The sequence below is a fragment of the Sceloporus occidentalis genome, unplaced genomic scaffold, assembly GCF_023333645.1.
Source record: "Sceloporus occidentalis isolate IW3139 unplaced genomic scaffold, rSceOcc1.0.p SCAF_127, whole genome shotgun sequence".
Classification (NCBI taxonomy): Eukaryota; Metazoa; Chordata; class Lepidosauria; order Squamata; family Phrynosomatidae; genus Sceloporus; species Sceloporus occidentalis.
Window position 1 is genome coordinate 1,725,507 of NW_028317107.1, and position 15,027 is coordinate 1,740,533.

The 15,027-nt window shown below is 44.4% G+C and overlaps 1 protein-coding gene across 1 annotated transcript; it reads left to right on the plus strand.

Annotated features, from left to right (window-relative positions):
- The first annotated feature begins 3,185 nt into the window (after window positions 1–3,185).
- Window positions 3,186–14,481, plus strand: LOC149281824 (stomatin-like). The gene is made up of 9 exons (XM_089498930.1): window positions 3,186–3,224; window positions 4,791–4,804; window positions 5,983–5,998; window positions 9,088–9,186; window positions 9,598–9,670; window positions 10,053–10,135; window positions 12,036–12,239; window positions 12,374–12,508; window positions 14,284–14,481. The coding sequence occupies exons 1-9, from the start codon at window positions 3,186–3,188 to the stop codon at window positions 14,479–14,481; spliced, it is 861 nt and encodes a 286-aa protein (XP_089355056.1).
- The last annotated feature ends 546 nt before the right edge of the window (window positions 14,482–15,027 follow it).

A 15,027-nucleotide genomic window follows, 5' to 3' on the forward strand; every position in this document is an offset into this window, starting at 1 on the left:
GAGGATTACGCAAAATACAATAAAAATCGGCATAGTTCAGCATTTATTTATTATTTTGCTGGGAAGGATATTTTTATATAAGGCTATGACCAATGAATTTGATTGGTGGAGGTTAAATTTTATACTTTTTCATGTCATTAGACGTTTTCTGCAAAACATTCCCAGTTTCCGATGACCTTCTCTGAACTCTCTCCAAAATATCAACATCCTTTATGTGCCAAATGCATTAGTTTGCATTTATCAACGTTAAACTGCAGCAGCCACACTCTAGATCCTTCTTTTAACTATGATAACTTGCAGTTTGGATCAAGTGCGATCATTCGGTAATGTAGCCCAGTAAATGGCTTTCCTAGTTACATCCTTACCTGTAGGCTTGTGGAATTTGTCCACAAGCATTAAGGGAATCGTAAATTCAGACGGTTTACAGACTTAATGTGAAACATTTAATGCAACCTCAGATTTCTGCCAAACTAACATCAGGACGGGTTATTTCTTTGGTCCGGCCGAGATTTTCTGTTACCAACAAAAATATTTAGCAGGACGCATGATGAGGTTTTTATACTGTCTGTTGGAGACGAGCCCAGGGCAGCGCTGGCAAGCAGCAGAAAAAAACGTCCCGATAAGATGAATATTTCCAGTCGGCTTCGGGACGTAAAGCTCTCGATGAGTTTTTCTCTGTGTAGTTAACGACTTCTGTCCTGGTTTACAGCAAACTCATGGAGCTGAGATGGATAACGAATGGCGGTTAATTGACTTATGTTTTATACACTGGAGAGTCGTAGGCACGGCCGGACCGGGGATGACTAGGAGCCCCTGGCACTTTAAGGCCAGCAGCCACCAAATGAAGCAAGTGGGGCCACGGCTGGATAGGCTGGCAGGACCCGATTTGCCACTGGAGGGACAGAATGGGTAAGCACGAGACCCTAACAACCTGTTTAAAATATCAAATGCCCCAAGGAGCTTACAGTCTAATGCAGACATGTCCAGTGTTCTTGTAGTCAGTGACTACTAATACGAAAAAAGGGATCCATTTTGCGGTGGCCTCCCTGGACCTGACGCCCTAGGCCTAGTTGACCCAGGCAGAATATATCGATATTGATGAGCTGAGGTATGCTGTACTACTATTCTTTCCATTAAAAACATAGATTTGATCAATCGAGTTTTTGCCACTACTCCGGGTCACCATAGAGAAACTCTGAGCAGCAGGAGCGCCGTTGTGGCAGGCCCCTCTGTCCACCCATCTCCCCTTCAGACACGGCCAGCCTTCAGTGGGACCACCCACCGATATCATCGGGCCGCCCACTGACATCAACGGACCGCCCACCGACATCAGTGGAACCGCCTACCCGCATTCCGAAAAGGGACGGCTCCTGGTAGTCAGAGCCTAGGTGATCCTAGGTATCAGCGCCAAAGATAAATACCCCACTGGCTTCTGGTTCTGGTATCGATACCTTGTGACCCAAAACTTTAATAACCAATAAGAACGCACACTCTATTAAATCAACATGAAGTTTATTAAGCCAACGTTTCGGGCCACAGTGGCCTTCGTCAGGGTGAACCATAATAACTTACGGGCTGCTTAATATAATTTTCTGCCCTGACGAAGGCCATAATGGCCGAAACGTTGGCTCAATAAACTTTACGTTGATTCAGAGTGCGCGTGGAATAGGTCGTTGCTGGTGATGAGTCTTTTTTTTAATTTTATTTTAAATGTACACATTCGTAGATCTGCTGGAAAGTCCGGCGCGGAAGGGGTTAAACATTTTTATTCTAATCGAGATCCGGTCTCCATTACAGTAAATAATGTCCAATTTAATGGAAATCACCCAATTTTTTTCTGGGTAGAAACATATGTCCTCGCAAGAATAATCAGCATATAAATGCAACGGTTCCAATGGTGTAAGCAAAGCAGGGGCTTCATCTTAACGGATCCTCTGCGGCCCAGGGAGTATTACCCCTCCCCCCCCTGTTTCTTATACTCCGTCAGATGTAAAATTTGAATATTTTGGTTAAACTGGCCCATTCTGTCGTGCAAACCAGGCACTAAATGATTTACTCTCCGGCGCGCAAAGGCATTTGTTTTAATTTGCTTTCAAAGTGCCTCGTAGCAGGGGCCAATAACTAAACCGCGTCTTCTTTGCTGATCATTCCAGGAGCCGCCATATGTTTTGCTATCCTAATGATGTCATTTGCATGTCCTCTTGTGTTTTTAGAAAAAAGTCTCATAAAGCAGTTTCCTGCTGTTTCTATACACATTATCGGGGCTTTTAGGGCTGTAGAACCCTGCGATACCCTCATACCCAGCAAACATTCTGAGTGCCTGAGAGCTTTACTGATAAGTGCAACAGCCTCCCAGCAGAAGTGGTAGAGGGTAATACAGTGAGGGGATAGACATATGGCTCCTGAATCTAAGACGAGACCACTGACTGATTAGGGTTTGAGTCTTTACAGCATGGGGCAGGTTCTATTTTTTTTTTATAAAAACAGATTTCAGTATAAGGAAGCGGGTGTAATGTGCGCGAATCACCACTAGAGGGAACCATTTACCTGTAAATAATTGTGCTGCTATTTTATTAGTTTATACATATAAAAAAAAATTGTTTTTTTCCCCCAAATCAAGGCCTGGGGTAATAAAAGGACAGTAATGCAGGGCAGCCCCATTTCCTTATATATATACTGCCAGATACTTAATGCATTTAGAAAATGCATACCTGCCAGCGTTCATGGGATTACCTGTACAGTCCTTTTTTAATTCCTGCACATTGCTACTACTGTATTATATGATGATATTTAATATATATGAAACTAAACAAAAAATGACAAGCCGGGGGTGCTGCTGCATTGTTGCATTCACTGGGGAAGGTACTTTACACCGGGTGTGTGGCACTGGGAGGTACTTGGTGGAGGTACTGTACACAGGGGGTGGGGCACTGGGAGGTACTTGGGAGGGCATTGTACTAAGGGGGTGGGGTACTGGGAGGTACTTGGAGGGGGCATTGCACTAAGGGGGTGGGGCACTGGGAGGTGCTGTACGTAGGGGGTGGGGCACTGGGAGTTACTGAGGAGGTTCTGTACACAGGGGGTGGGGCACTGTGAGTGGCTGTTACCGCCCTGCTATGAGCGGAGTCCGCGTTATATACTCGGGCTGTTCGGAAGTCGCCTTATTACCCCCTGGTCTCCCCGCCATGGCAGATAACCGGGACAGCGAGCTTAAGCCCCGGAGAGTCACCGACTTGGAAGGTATCGCAGGACTGAACGGGTTAACAGGGTATGGGGTGGGGTCTGAGGGGAGGGTGACAGGGCGCCTGACTGCCCCAGCTGGGTGGCATTGGTGCTTTATTGCCCCTGCTGGGTGGCATTGGTGCCTCAGTAACCCTGCTGGGTGGCATTGGTGCTTTATTGCCCCTGCTGGGTGGCAGGATGACCCTGTCCTGCAGTGCCTGGGTTTGGTAAGATGCCAGCACCATCTGTGGGGTGCCAGCCTGTAGCACTGGGTATTACTGGGTATTACTGGTATTACTGGTATTGAGGTAAATGCATTTGCCCCCCTTGGTCTCATATACAGTATTTGCTGCTTTGTTTAGTGCCCAGTCCTGGCTGTTTAATCCCCTGACTCCTGCCATCTGTCTCCACCCTGCAGCTGTCACTGGGGCACCTTAATAAAAAAAAAAATGGGATCTGTCGAGGCTCCTTTTTTTTTTCCCTCCGTATCCTGTTTACAAAGTACTTTTTGGGCCTAAACATTCCCATTTTATTTAACTTGCCCAATCCCACCAGTTCCCCGAATGTTTCTTTGTGTATAAATATTTTGAAGCCAAACACGAGAAATATTTACAAATATTGTAGTTCCGTTATTTGAAAATAAAAAAAAATATTTACTGTTTAACTTCCACGGTGTTTCCATGTAACTCTTTGGGTAAAGCTTCACCTGTTGCCAATTGATTGGCAAAGGCTGAAAGGGTTAAATTCCTTCCAGAAGAATGTGAAATTAATTTTGTAATAAAGAGCAACCTACACATTAACCCTATAAATCACTGCCCTTCCCATTAACCCTATAAATCACTGCCCTTCCCATTAACCCTATAAATCACTGCCCTTCCCATTAACCCTATAAATCACTGCCCTTCCGCATTAACTCTTACCTTAGGGGGTTCTGCTAAATGTGTTTTAATGTATGTATATATATATGTGTGTGTGTGTGTGTGTGTATATGTATATATATATATGTATGTATGTATGCATAAATGGGTTTAATGTCCTTGTACTTGGAATCCTAGCTGGTCATAGACTGTAAGCTCTTGTGAACTCATTCCCTGTTGATTTGTTTTTGTTAATGCTTTCTCAGACTTGTGTGCGCTCAGTAAGATTCAGGAGCCGTATGTCTATTCCATGCATGTTTAAATCTCCCCACTGTATTACCCTCTACCACCTCTGCTGGGAGGCTGTTCCACTTATCTACTACCCTCTCAGTAAAGTAACCTTTATCTACTACCATCTCAGTCTCTGATCGTCTAGTGTTGGATTCCGGTCTCTTGTTGTAACTTTATTCCTCCTTTTGAAATAAACTTCCCTCCTGTTAAATCCCTTCATGTATTAAAATTACTCTTCCTCTCTCCCTCTCCCTCTCACTCTCTCACTCTCTCACTCTCTCACTCTCACTCTCTCTCGTTGCTGGTTCCATCAATCCGTCTCCATCCGGTGCCGAATATATAGGGCTGGTGGCCGGGAAAAGTTTCTCAGTCCACAAAAAAACAACACAACAAGCAAAGGTCACATTAGGGAGGAAAGAGGGGAATGAAGAGAGGAAAGAAGGGCAGTGAGGAAGGACTTTTGGGATGAATGCTTACTCAGTGGTTACTTTAGGGCCCCTTAAAGTGGGTATTAATGCTGTTTCCTCCTAATAATGTCTGACATAAAGATTTTTTTCTTATATCGCTATCTTATTTCTTTTTTCCAAATTGTCCCTAATCTGGAAGCTCAGTCCCTCTTTCGGACCTAAATCTCCATTCTTCGTCCCAGAATCTCTGGTCTTCTTACAGAAGGTCGTATAAGGTATTAAATTCTTCATCGGAAGGCGGCCTGAAACAGAAGAATGTTTAATAATATCAAATAATCACTGAACGACCTTCCCTCTTACACCACTGATGAGGTTTATTATCTGTCGTAACAACTCAAGGCCATCGAGGTTCCAACTTTCCCGTATGTTGCAATGAGGAATATTAAGAAATTAGCCGGCGTGTAACGTTAGGTACGGGAATAGAGCTCAATACCTTCTGAAGAAATAGTTAGGTACGGGAATAGAGCTCAATACCTTCTGAAGAAATAGTTAGGTACGGGAATAGAGCTCAATACCTTCTGAAGAAATAGTTAGGTACGGGAATAGAGCTCAATACCTTCTGAAGAAATAGTTAGGTACGGGAATAGAGCGCAATACCTTCTGAAGAAATCGTTAGCTCCAGAAATCAACTCGTAAATATATACCGAAACTACATTATTACAGATCCCAATATTCTAGGAACATTTTAATATTAGGGACTGACTTTTGGTCTGTTGGCGGCTATTGGTGTGGGCCACTGAGTGGGGCATTTAGAAGAAGAATGGGTTTTATATACCCCTTTTAATTTATAAAGCCGTTTCCTGCTGTTTCTATACACATTATCGGGGCTTTTAGGGCCGGAGAACCCTGCGATACCCTCATACCCAGCAAACATTCTGAGCTCCTAGAAAAGAGGGGCATCAGGGGAGGAAAGAGGGGCATCAGAGGAGGAAAAGGGTACTTACCAAAACTTTCATATATCTTGTATTGAGGCAGCAGCTAGATGATACATTAACAAATATTATTTTACTATATATATATATGTTCCAATAACATGTAGGAATTGTGTATACATTCAATTGCGTAAATAAAATTCATTATTTTATTCATTTAAAAAAAAATTTTTTTTAATTCCCATGACTACCTATAAGACTATTTTATTTATTCAGTAACATATCTATTGTATAATAAAAAATGGAAGCAAACATTCTGACCTCCTAGAAAAGAGGGGGATCGGGGGGGGGGACACTTGGGAGGAATTCATTTTGTAATCAAAATAAATATTTCCCATCTCATTAAAATTAGCCAAAGTCCATCTTTTTCCGCTGCAGCCGTAACATTTGGCAATCAGCCCTTCTTATCGCCGGCGTTATTACTGTTATTTGGTTGGATGCGCTCAGCCATGTAAAGAATGTTTCTTCCTACGTTATCTACAGTAAATACTTCGTGATACTTAAACTGTCACCAATTAACTTGTTATGTAGCTCCAACAATTCAATTAAAGGTGCGGTCATTATTTTTCCTCCCCTCTGATGCCCCTCAGGTCTAGAGCTAAAGCTTCTTTCGGGGTATTTATCGCAGCACCTGCTTTTCCTACATTTGTTAAAGGGGACAGTTTAATGTCCCCGGACACCCCCTTCTACTGAAGGAATCCTATGAAAGTACTCTGTGAGTAACCCTAACACCTCTGGGAGTTCTTCAGTATGCGTTCTTCAAACCAAAACCCGCGAAGCTGCAGCCCTGTTGCTGCAGCTTCCCCCGTCATCCTCGGTTTGCCATTTCTCGCCACTGATTGGCTGACCGAATCAGTGGCAGGAAAGCAACATCCAAATCTTGATAGACCAGCAAACCCGCGGCGTTCCCAGAGAACACCACGAAAGACTCTCGCCGTAGAAATTTAAAGGGGCCACACGTATGAATTAACGAGCACAGAATGGCCGGAGCGTCGGTGTAAAACGCGCTGGGACCTGTGTAGGTTTTTAAGACTTTTTGGGTGACTTGGACTATTTCTCGCTGGGTTGGCAGAATTTCAACTTTAAACCCGTAGCCACACGCTTGTGGCTTGGGGGGGCTGGGGCTTTGGGTGACGTCACCGGCCCTGACGGGGGAACCCCTGTGGAAATTGTTGCAGAGGAGCTGACGATCTTCAGGAAGCAGTTGGTGACCGAGGATGTCTCTTGTTCTCCTCTGTTCTCAGACTCCGCCGCGCTGTTTGCTCGCCTCGCGTTATCGGACGCCGGCGGGTTGCTGTTTGCTTTTAGTGTTTCCGAGCCGTTATCTCCCGGGCTCTTTACCAGGCACTCAATCTTTGAGTTTGCGTCAGGTTTCCTTTATTCCGTCGAGTAATTCTATTTGCGGCGCTTGTGTACACGACGCGTTCTGCTTGGATACTAAACAAAGGGACGGCTCCTTACGCTCCCTTCTTAAGAGAGAATCCCGTCGCCGGCAATTAGTTTTATCGTCTCTCGCTTTCTTCGACGGGTCCCAAGATGCAGCCGCTGGGAACGGCAAAACATCGGAGATGGTAGAGTCAGCTGTGTGTACACAACAGAGAAGGTCTCCATGGAGGGCTGCGGGGTTTCATGCCGTAACCCGACGAACCGGAAAGGCATGTTTAGGTGCATTTAACTTAAGCAGAAGCTGCAGCTCTCCGGCTCCTCTGTGTCTCGTAGTTCTGCGTAAAGCAGCCAATCGGCTCGTGCGAGGAGATGAAGCTCCCTCTTCCCTGCTGCATGCTCGCTGTGCTGATCTAGCACCCCGTTATTTACAAAATCATTAATTCCTCGACGACGCGTTTCGCTCATGAGCAGTCTTTTCGTATAATGAGACCGCAAGTCGCTTAGAAAGCCTTATCTTATATATTTCACGTAAGCAGCTGGATTGCTTCCGTTTTACGTCTCCATGGCAATATAGACGGCCCTGATCCGCCTGGACTTTAATGTTTTTAATCATAAGGTTAGGATTATATTTATATTAAAAATAAAAATAATAAACATAATAATAAAAATATATTTATATAGCACCAATAATTTCCCGTGGCTCTTCGTGCAGTCCCTACATTCAAAGGGTCAGCCGTGATCCTCCTAAAGCTTTAAGTTGGGCGAGGAGCGAATGCTTGACGTAGAATAGCGAGAAGAGAGCAACAGAACCTTCTTCTCATAAATAAAGAAGGAATTACGGGAATATTTTGTGTTTCCTCTTCCTCCGTGTAGAAGAATCGCAGTTCTTTCTAATAGATGCGCTTAAAGAGCAACTTCCACCAATTCTTTTATTCCTCGTATCGGATTCAAAATATGTTTGAAAAAATCTGGCGCTGTTGTAGTTTTTGCCCCATAATATAATATTTTTCAGGCAGCTGCATATCAGCCATTTGTATCCCGCTCTGTTATCTGATCCCCGATCTACTAAACGCCCCGACTCCTGATCATACTGCCTGTGGGGGGCAATAGAATGGTTTCGTATTAATCACTCAGCCTGATGCTCTGACTAATGAAAGTCTATGGAGGAACGGACTTCATTAGCATCGCCTCAGTGTGGTTTTTGAGCTGGGAAAGTCACCCAAAATATCACATGACTGACAGCAACGGCGGCTCCAGGTCTGCAGATAAAGGGGGTTTATTGGAACAAAATGAGAGAGAAACTGGTTTTATCTCACTGACCGGCATCGCTGTATACAGTGCTGGGGTTATATTACTGTATACAGTGCTGGGGTTATTACTGTATACAGCGCTGGGGGTTATATTACTGTATACAGCGCTGGGGTTATATTACTGTATACAGCGCTGGGGGGTTATATTACTGTATACAGCGCTGGGGGGTTATATTACTGTATACAGCGCTGGGGGTTATATTACTGTATACAGTGCTGGGGGTTATATTACTGTATACAGCGGTGGGGGTTATATTACTGTATACAGTGCTGGGGGGGTTATATTACTGTATACAGCGCTCGGGGTTAATGCTCAAGGAGGAAACTTTCATCACTCTTCTCTTCTGAGACAGACCATAAAGAGGTATCATCCGGTTGCGTGGTGCCCTCGGAGAACGCATCTCTATGGTTTTCCTATTTGTTTTATCACCTGCTGTCTAGAATCACAAAGGATTTAACCTGTAAAACACCTTAAAGAGCGCTGAGTGTTCGGGGTAAGAATGTTAACAGCGCATGACCTCGCCTTTTATTTAAACGACGGATCCAGGTTGCGAATGACCTCCTCTTAGGCCTGCGGACTTTGCGTTTAAATGCCTGACCTCCCCGTGTCTTCGCAGGTCAGTCGGACGGCGGGCTGGGATGCTGCGGCTGGATATTGGTCATCTTCTCTTTCTTCCTGGTCGTTATCACCTTTCCGTTATCAGTATGGATGTGCATAAAGGTAACGACACACAGTGTTCTTCTGTATAGAGACGTACGTCAAATGATTTTATCTTCAGCCCCCCTCTCCAAATAAATAACAGAGAGACACAGAGCCTGCTGGAAGATCGGCCCCATCCGGCCCCCGTCTAGTCTACCCGTTTCTCCTGCCGTAAAGACTCAAACCTTAATCAGCCGTTGGTCTCGTCTTAGATTCAGGAGCCGTATGTCTATCCCATGCATGTTTAATACCCTCACTGTATTACCCTCTACCACTTCTGCCGGGAGACTGTTCCACTTACCTACCACCCTCTCAGTAAAGTAAAATTTCCTTACGTTACATCTAAAGAGCATAAACCACAGGATTGAGCCACACATCTGTTTTCTGCTTAAGTTATATTCATTCCATGGTTCTTCTTTTTGCTTGTTTCAGATTGTAAAGGAATATGAAAGAGCCATTATTTTCAGGCTGGGGCGCATCCTGCGCGGTGGAGCCAAAGGACCAGGTCTGTAGCCGTTATTGATACTAAATTACATTTTTAATTTAAGTGAAATAATGCGAAATCTTCGTACCAAATGCAAATATTTCCCAGCTGTCCCTTTTTTTTTTTTTTTTTTTTTTTAAACAGTTCTTCCAACAATAGACAGGTGCTTATGGTGGGCATCTCTCTGGTGGGCATCTCTCTGGAACTCCGGTTATGCGAATTGTTACATTTTTATTTAATTTCCAGTATTCTTTGTTAGTGAGAATGTTGGCTGGGTTCGGCCGCCCGGCTGTGAGCCGTAGAACCTGACGCTCCATGACTTTGGTCGCCAGTAGACCTTTAGAACCTTTGGTGATCTCCTGCGTTCTTAGATCGTCTCAGCTAAATCTCTTCTCCTCTGCAGGTCTCTTCTTCGTCCTCCCGTGCACCGACAGTTTCATCAAGGTGGACATGAGAACCATTTCATTTGACATTCCCCCTCAAGAGGTAAGGGTCTACCAACATGGCGTCTTTGAATGGGGCTTTTGGTGGACTTAAGGTTTCCTACTGCCCCACTTTGCCTTGGACTGGCTTAATCTCAACCGTTGTAGTCCAATTAAGCAAACTATTTGCCGCCCATCTGAAAAGGGGGTAGGAAAAATGCGATATTTGGATTTTTATGGCAAGCGATATATTTTCTTACTATGATCGCTGATGCAGAAGGAGCTCCTGAGTCACGTAGGGTGATGGATCTCTAGTAGAATGTGCAGGTAATAAAGTATCTGGGGTTGGTCACAAATAAGCAAGGATTTACGGAGAGTTTGAGTCACTCGGACTGGAAAAATATGTCAATCCGATGGAAATATTTACCCGCTTTTTCAGTTTGAACTTTGGAGATTAGTGGCTCCATTTATCGAAGGTTCAGATCCTTTATCTAGCAATTTGTGAATGATTGATAGATAAGGAAGACTAACCCACAACGGAGGCGAACTGCCGTCTATTCTTCTCCATTCATCTGTAATAATAGTCAAGCAATATATATATATAATAATGATACATAAATACAACCAACACTATGGTTTGGGGTCACTCAGCTGTTTTCATGGAAAATAAGGACATTTCTGGCTGTAACATAATTACAAAAAGGGTTTTCTTATGACCAATTAAACTTAAACTTGGATCTGCAAACACAACGTGCCATTGGAACCCAGGAGTGATGGGAGTGATACATTTAACTCCCCTCAGCCATCCTGCACGTCGGATGTTTAAAATACCATCAAAATCAATGGAACTTGTAATTTAAATTAAAATTCTATATTTACTGATGTAAGATGTAATGGAAGGAAGTTTTACTTTACTGAGAAAGTGGTAGATAAGTGGAACAGCCTCCTAGCAGAGGTGGTAGCGGGTAATACAGTGAGGGTATTGAACATGTATGGGACAGGCATATGGCTCCTGAATCTAAGACGAGACCAACGACTGATTAAGGTTTGAGTCTTTACAGCAGGAGAAACGGGCAGACTAGACGGGGGCCGGATGGGGGCCGATCTGAATGTGGAACGCGTCTGTAACCACATTACTTGCTGCGAGCTTTTCAATTGTTCTTATTCACTAGCAGTTTGTTTTAGTTGGCCGGGTTAACCATCACATGACACCAGCGTATTATTGGAGAAGTGTCGTGTTTATAACTTGGCTGTTGGTAAATACTGGAGTAATTTAACCCCTAACTGGCATCGATACCTATAGAGAAGTCACGGATGTGAGCGCTTTGTGCTGACACCTTGGAAAACCTTGGCTCTCACTCATTTACATATTCAGATTTATGTTTCCCCTCTGCTTTATGTGACTCCTTTGCCAGAATAATGTTTGACGGCTTCATTCTTGCCAAGTAAGGAGACGAGTCTTCGCCCAACTATTTAAAAAACTCTCTCAAGAATGGCTTTGCGTATACAAAGTATTTCATGAGACGCCGTGGGGCGAGAATAATGCTCTCTGCCCCGATTCTGAGAATAATTCTGCTTCGTATCATCCCCGAGCAATGTCTCCTCTGCCTTGTAAACAGACGAGGTACCCGCGCCGAAGTATTGAGGTCTCTCGAGTCTCCGGCCGATTTAATTGCTCACAGTCAGTAAGGCGGCGGCTGTTGTTGTTGTCGGAATATCTTGCATCATGTTCCAGTAACTCCCTTCCATCTGAATAATAATAATTATTAGAATACAAAACCTCTGCGTCTGGAGCAGGGGGAATCGGAATCATAAGACGATTGGAAGTCTGTTGTCTGATAGCCGGTTGCTATGGAAACTGAAAACTTTTTGTATTGTGTTTTTTTTTTTATGTGATTTAGAGAAAGGAATAAAACGACTTAAATGTCTTTATAAAGCAGGGTTTTTGCCTCTTCTGCTTGCAGATTCTGACGAAGGACTCTGTCACCGTTAGCGTGGATGGGGTCGTCTATTATCGGGTCCAAAATGCCACCCTGGCCGTGGCCAATATCACCAACGCCGACTCCGCCACCCGGCTTCTGGCCCAGACCACTTTGAGGAACGTGCTGGGGACCAAGAACCTGTCCCAGATCCTGTCCGACAGAGAAGAAATCGCCCATAACATGCAGGTGAGTGACCTCGACGGGCAAAAAATACACCCTGATGGCCGACCGAGACCCCCGTCCTTAAACCCAAGGTGTAGACCCCTCTTTGCCATCTTCATTAAAACTATGTTTCTATACCCAATTTCTTTTCACCCCAGTCTACCCTGGACGTTGCCACAGATGACTGGGGTATTAAGGTCGAGCGGGTGGAGATTAAGGACGTGAAGTTGCCCGTCCAGCTACAGAGAGCAATGGCCGCCGAAGCAGAGGCCACCCGTGAAGCCAGAGCCAAGGTAAGGTTATGGGCTAACAGCGCTCGTAGCGTCCTCGAGTAATTCTCGGGATGTGATAAATATTTGTCTCCGCTTTATGAACGGGAATAGCCTTGGGTATTAATGGGTTAAACCTGGCTGCGCTATGTAGGTTCTTTAAATAGTCTGTTGGTATGGAATAGGTCGGTTAATCGTCTACCAAGAGACAAAACCCACTGAGCCAGATCGTCTCCCGGCGCGTCGGCCTCTGTATCCGTCTAATGCGCTGGTTAATGGAGATACCGCTGATCCCCGGCGCGTTCTGTGGATCCGTCCCTCAGGGAGTGATAAAGGGCCATTGGAACACAGGAGTGATGGGAGTGATAAAGGGCCATTGGAACACAGGAGTGATGGGAGTGATAAAGGGCCATTGGGACACAGGAGTGATGGGAGTGATAAAGGGCCAACGGGACACAGGAGTGATAAAGGGCCATCGGGACACAGGAGTGATGGGAGTGACAAAGGAGTGTTCTTGTCTTTCCAAAAGGAAATTTCTAAATGACCCCAAACTTTTAAACGTGTGTGTGTGTGTGTGTGTGTGTGTATATGTATGTGTGTGTATATAATATATAATGTGTAATGACGGGGCACAGAGTTGTGAAATCAGTTCTACAAAATCCTGTAACTTGCTTTAAAATGACCGCTTTTAGAAACTTTACATTAATGGAATAATGAAGAAAAAAAAATCCTGTTTATTACATTTAATTTTTTTTGTTAAATTCCTGGAGATTTGTGTTTAAGTGTTTGCTGGGTATGAGAGGATCGCAGGGTTCTACAGCCCTAAAAGCCCCAATAATGTGTATAGCCAGCTTTATATATTAAACGTGGTAAATAAACCCATTATTCTAAATGCCCCACTCTGTTACCCCGATACCCAGCAATAGGTAACAGAAGCGTCCGCCAGCACCCGGTATCTCATCGCTGGTGCATTTAAGACCCCATCTGGAGAGCGTTCTCTGTTCCAGGTCACGAGATCAGGCGGTTATTGATAGCGGCTTCCGGGATGGGAAGGAATCCAAGTCCTGGCCGTCCTTAAAAGGCTCCTCGGGGTAGTTGGGGGCCCTGTTGGCAGGCGGCTGTATTTTAGGAACCGGTGGAGACCCCCTCCCCCCCTGGCTGCGTTGTTGAAATATTTTCTCCCTCACTGGGTCGGTCTCATCGCACGAGCAAACAGATTTTTAATTTTCATAAACGGGGCAAACCTATACACTTTGCATATTTAATTGCGTTGCAAACAAAGGAGTAGTGGATATGTGGCACTACTCGAAGGCAGTACCATTTGAAATGCCTCTAAACCTAAGCAGTGTTTTCACGGTTAAACGCCTCGTTTCCTTCTCTCGTTGCAGCTGTTGACCTCACAGGCACATTTTCTGCAACTGTTTATCCTACGTATATTAATAGAAAATCATTTTTTTATTATTATTTACTACCGTACGCCCAAAAGGATAGACTTGGTGTAAAGTTCACAACGGCTACAACAGTCCTTTTTGGCAGGGCTGTAGATAAGTGGAACAGCCTCCCAGCAGAGGTGGTAGAGGGTAATACAGTGAGGGGATTAAACATGCGTGGGATAGACATACGGCTCCTGAATCTAAGACGAGACCAACGACTGATAAAGGTTTGAGTCTTTACAGCAGGAGAAACGGGCAGACTAGACGGGGGCCGAATGGGGCCGATCTGCCGGCAGGTTCTGTTTCTATGGGGAAACAATCGGTAGCCCCCCTGCTAGACTTCATGTTTCCTCTCTTTCTTGGCAGGTTATAGCCGCCGAAGGAGAAATGAACGCCTCCCGGGCTTTAAAAGAAGCCTCCCTGGTAATCTCCGAATCGCCAGCCGCCCTGCAGCTGCGCTACCTGCAGACGCTGACCACCATCGCGGCGGAAAAGAACTCCACCATCGTCTTCCCGCTGCCCATCGACATGCTGCAGGGCATCGTCTCCGCGGGCAGGAAGTAAACCGACGGCCGCGTCGGTCACGAGACGCGAAACGCGCTGTCCCGTCCCTGTCGTTGGGGAGACGTTAGTCCGTCTCTGTTCTCTATCACCAGATTGTTCTAGAAGATATTTTTTTTTTATCATTTTAAGTGCTCTTTGTTTTGATAAAACAAGTTGAATTTTAATGTTTTTTCCCCCTCATATTTGGTAAAAAAAAATAAAAAAAATTTAAAGCCAAGTTTCTCGGGTCCAGGAATACCTCAGGTTATCCCTTTAACATTTTTGTTAATTCCAAAAAAAATTCCAATTCTTTCTCAAATAATTGCTTATTTTAGTACAAAACCGTAATTTAACAAATTCACGTTCAGAATTATAAAAAAAAAAAAAATTAAAAAATGTTAAATCTGCCCGTTTGGACCACGTTATATATCATTATCCAAAAACAGCAGGATAGATGAACTTTTCTCGCATACAGCCAGGGGAATAAAAAAAAATGTAAAATTACATAAAGCACTTTAATATAGAGAAAAAAAACCTGAAATTTTGCTACAGGATTACTGTGATCAA

Excerpts from the sequence above, each read along its gene's own strand:
- LOC149281824 (XM_089498930.1), top strand. The coding sequence starts at position 3,186 with ATGGCAGATAACCGGGACAGCGAGCTTAAGCCCCGGAGA. Across the intron at positions 9,671-10,052 it reads CGGTGGAGCCAAAGGACCAG|GTCTCTTCTTCGTCCTCCCG; the intron begins GTCTGTAGCCGT and ends TCTCCTCTGCAG. Across the intron at positions 12,509-14,283 it reads CCCGTGAAGCCAGAGCCAAG|GTTATAGCCGCCGAAGGAGA; the intron begins GTAAGGTTATGG and ends CTTTCTTGGCAG.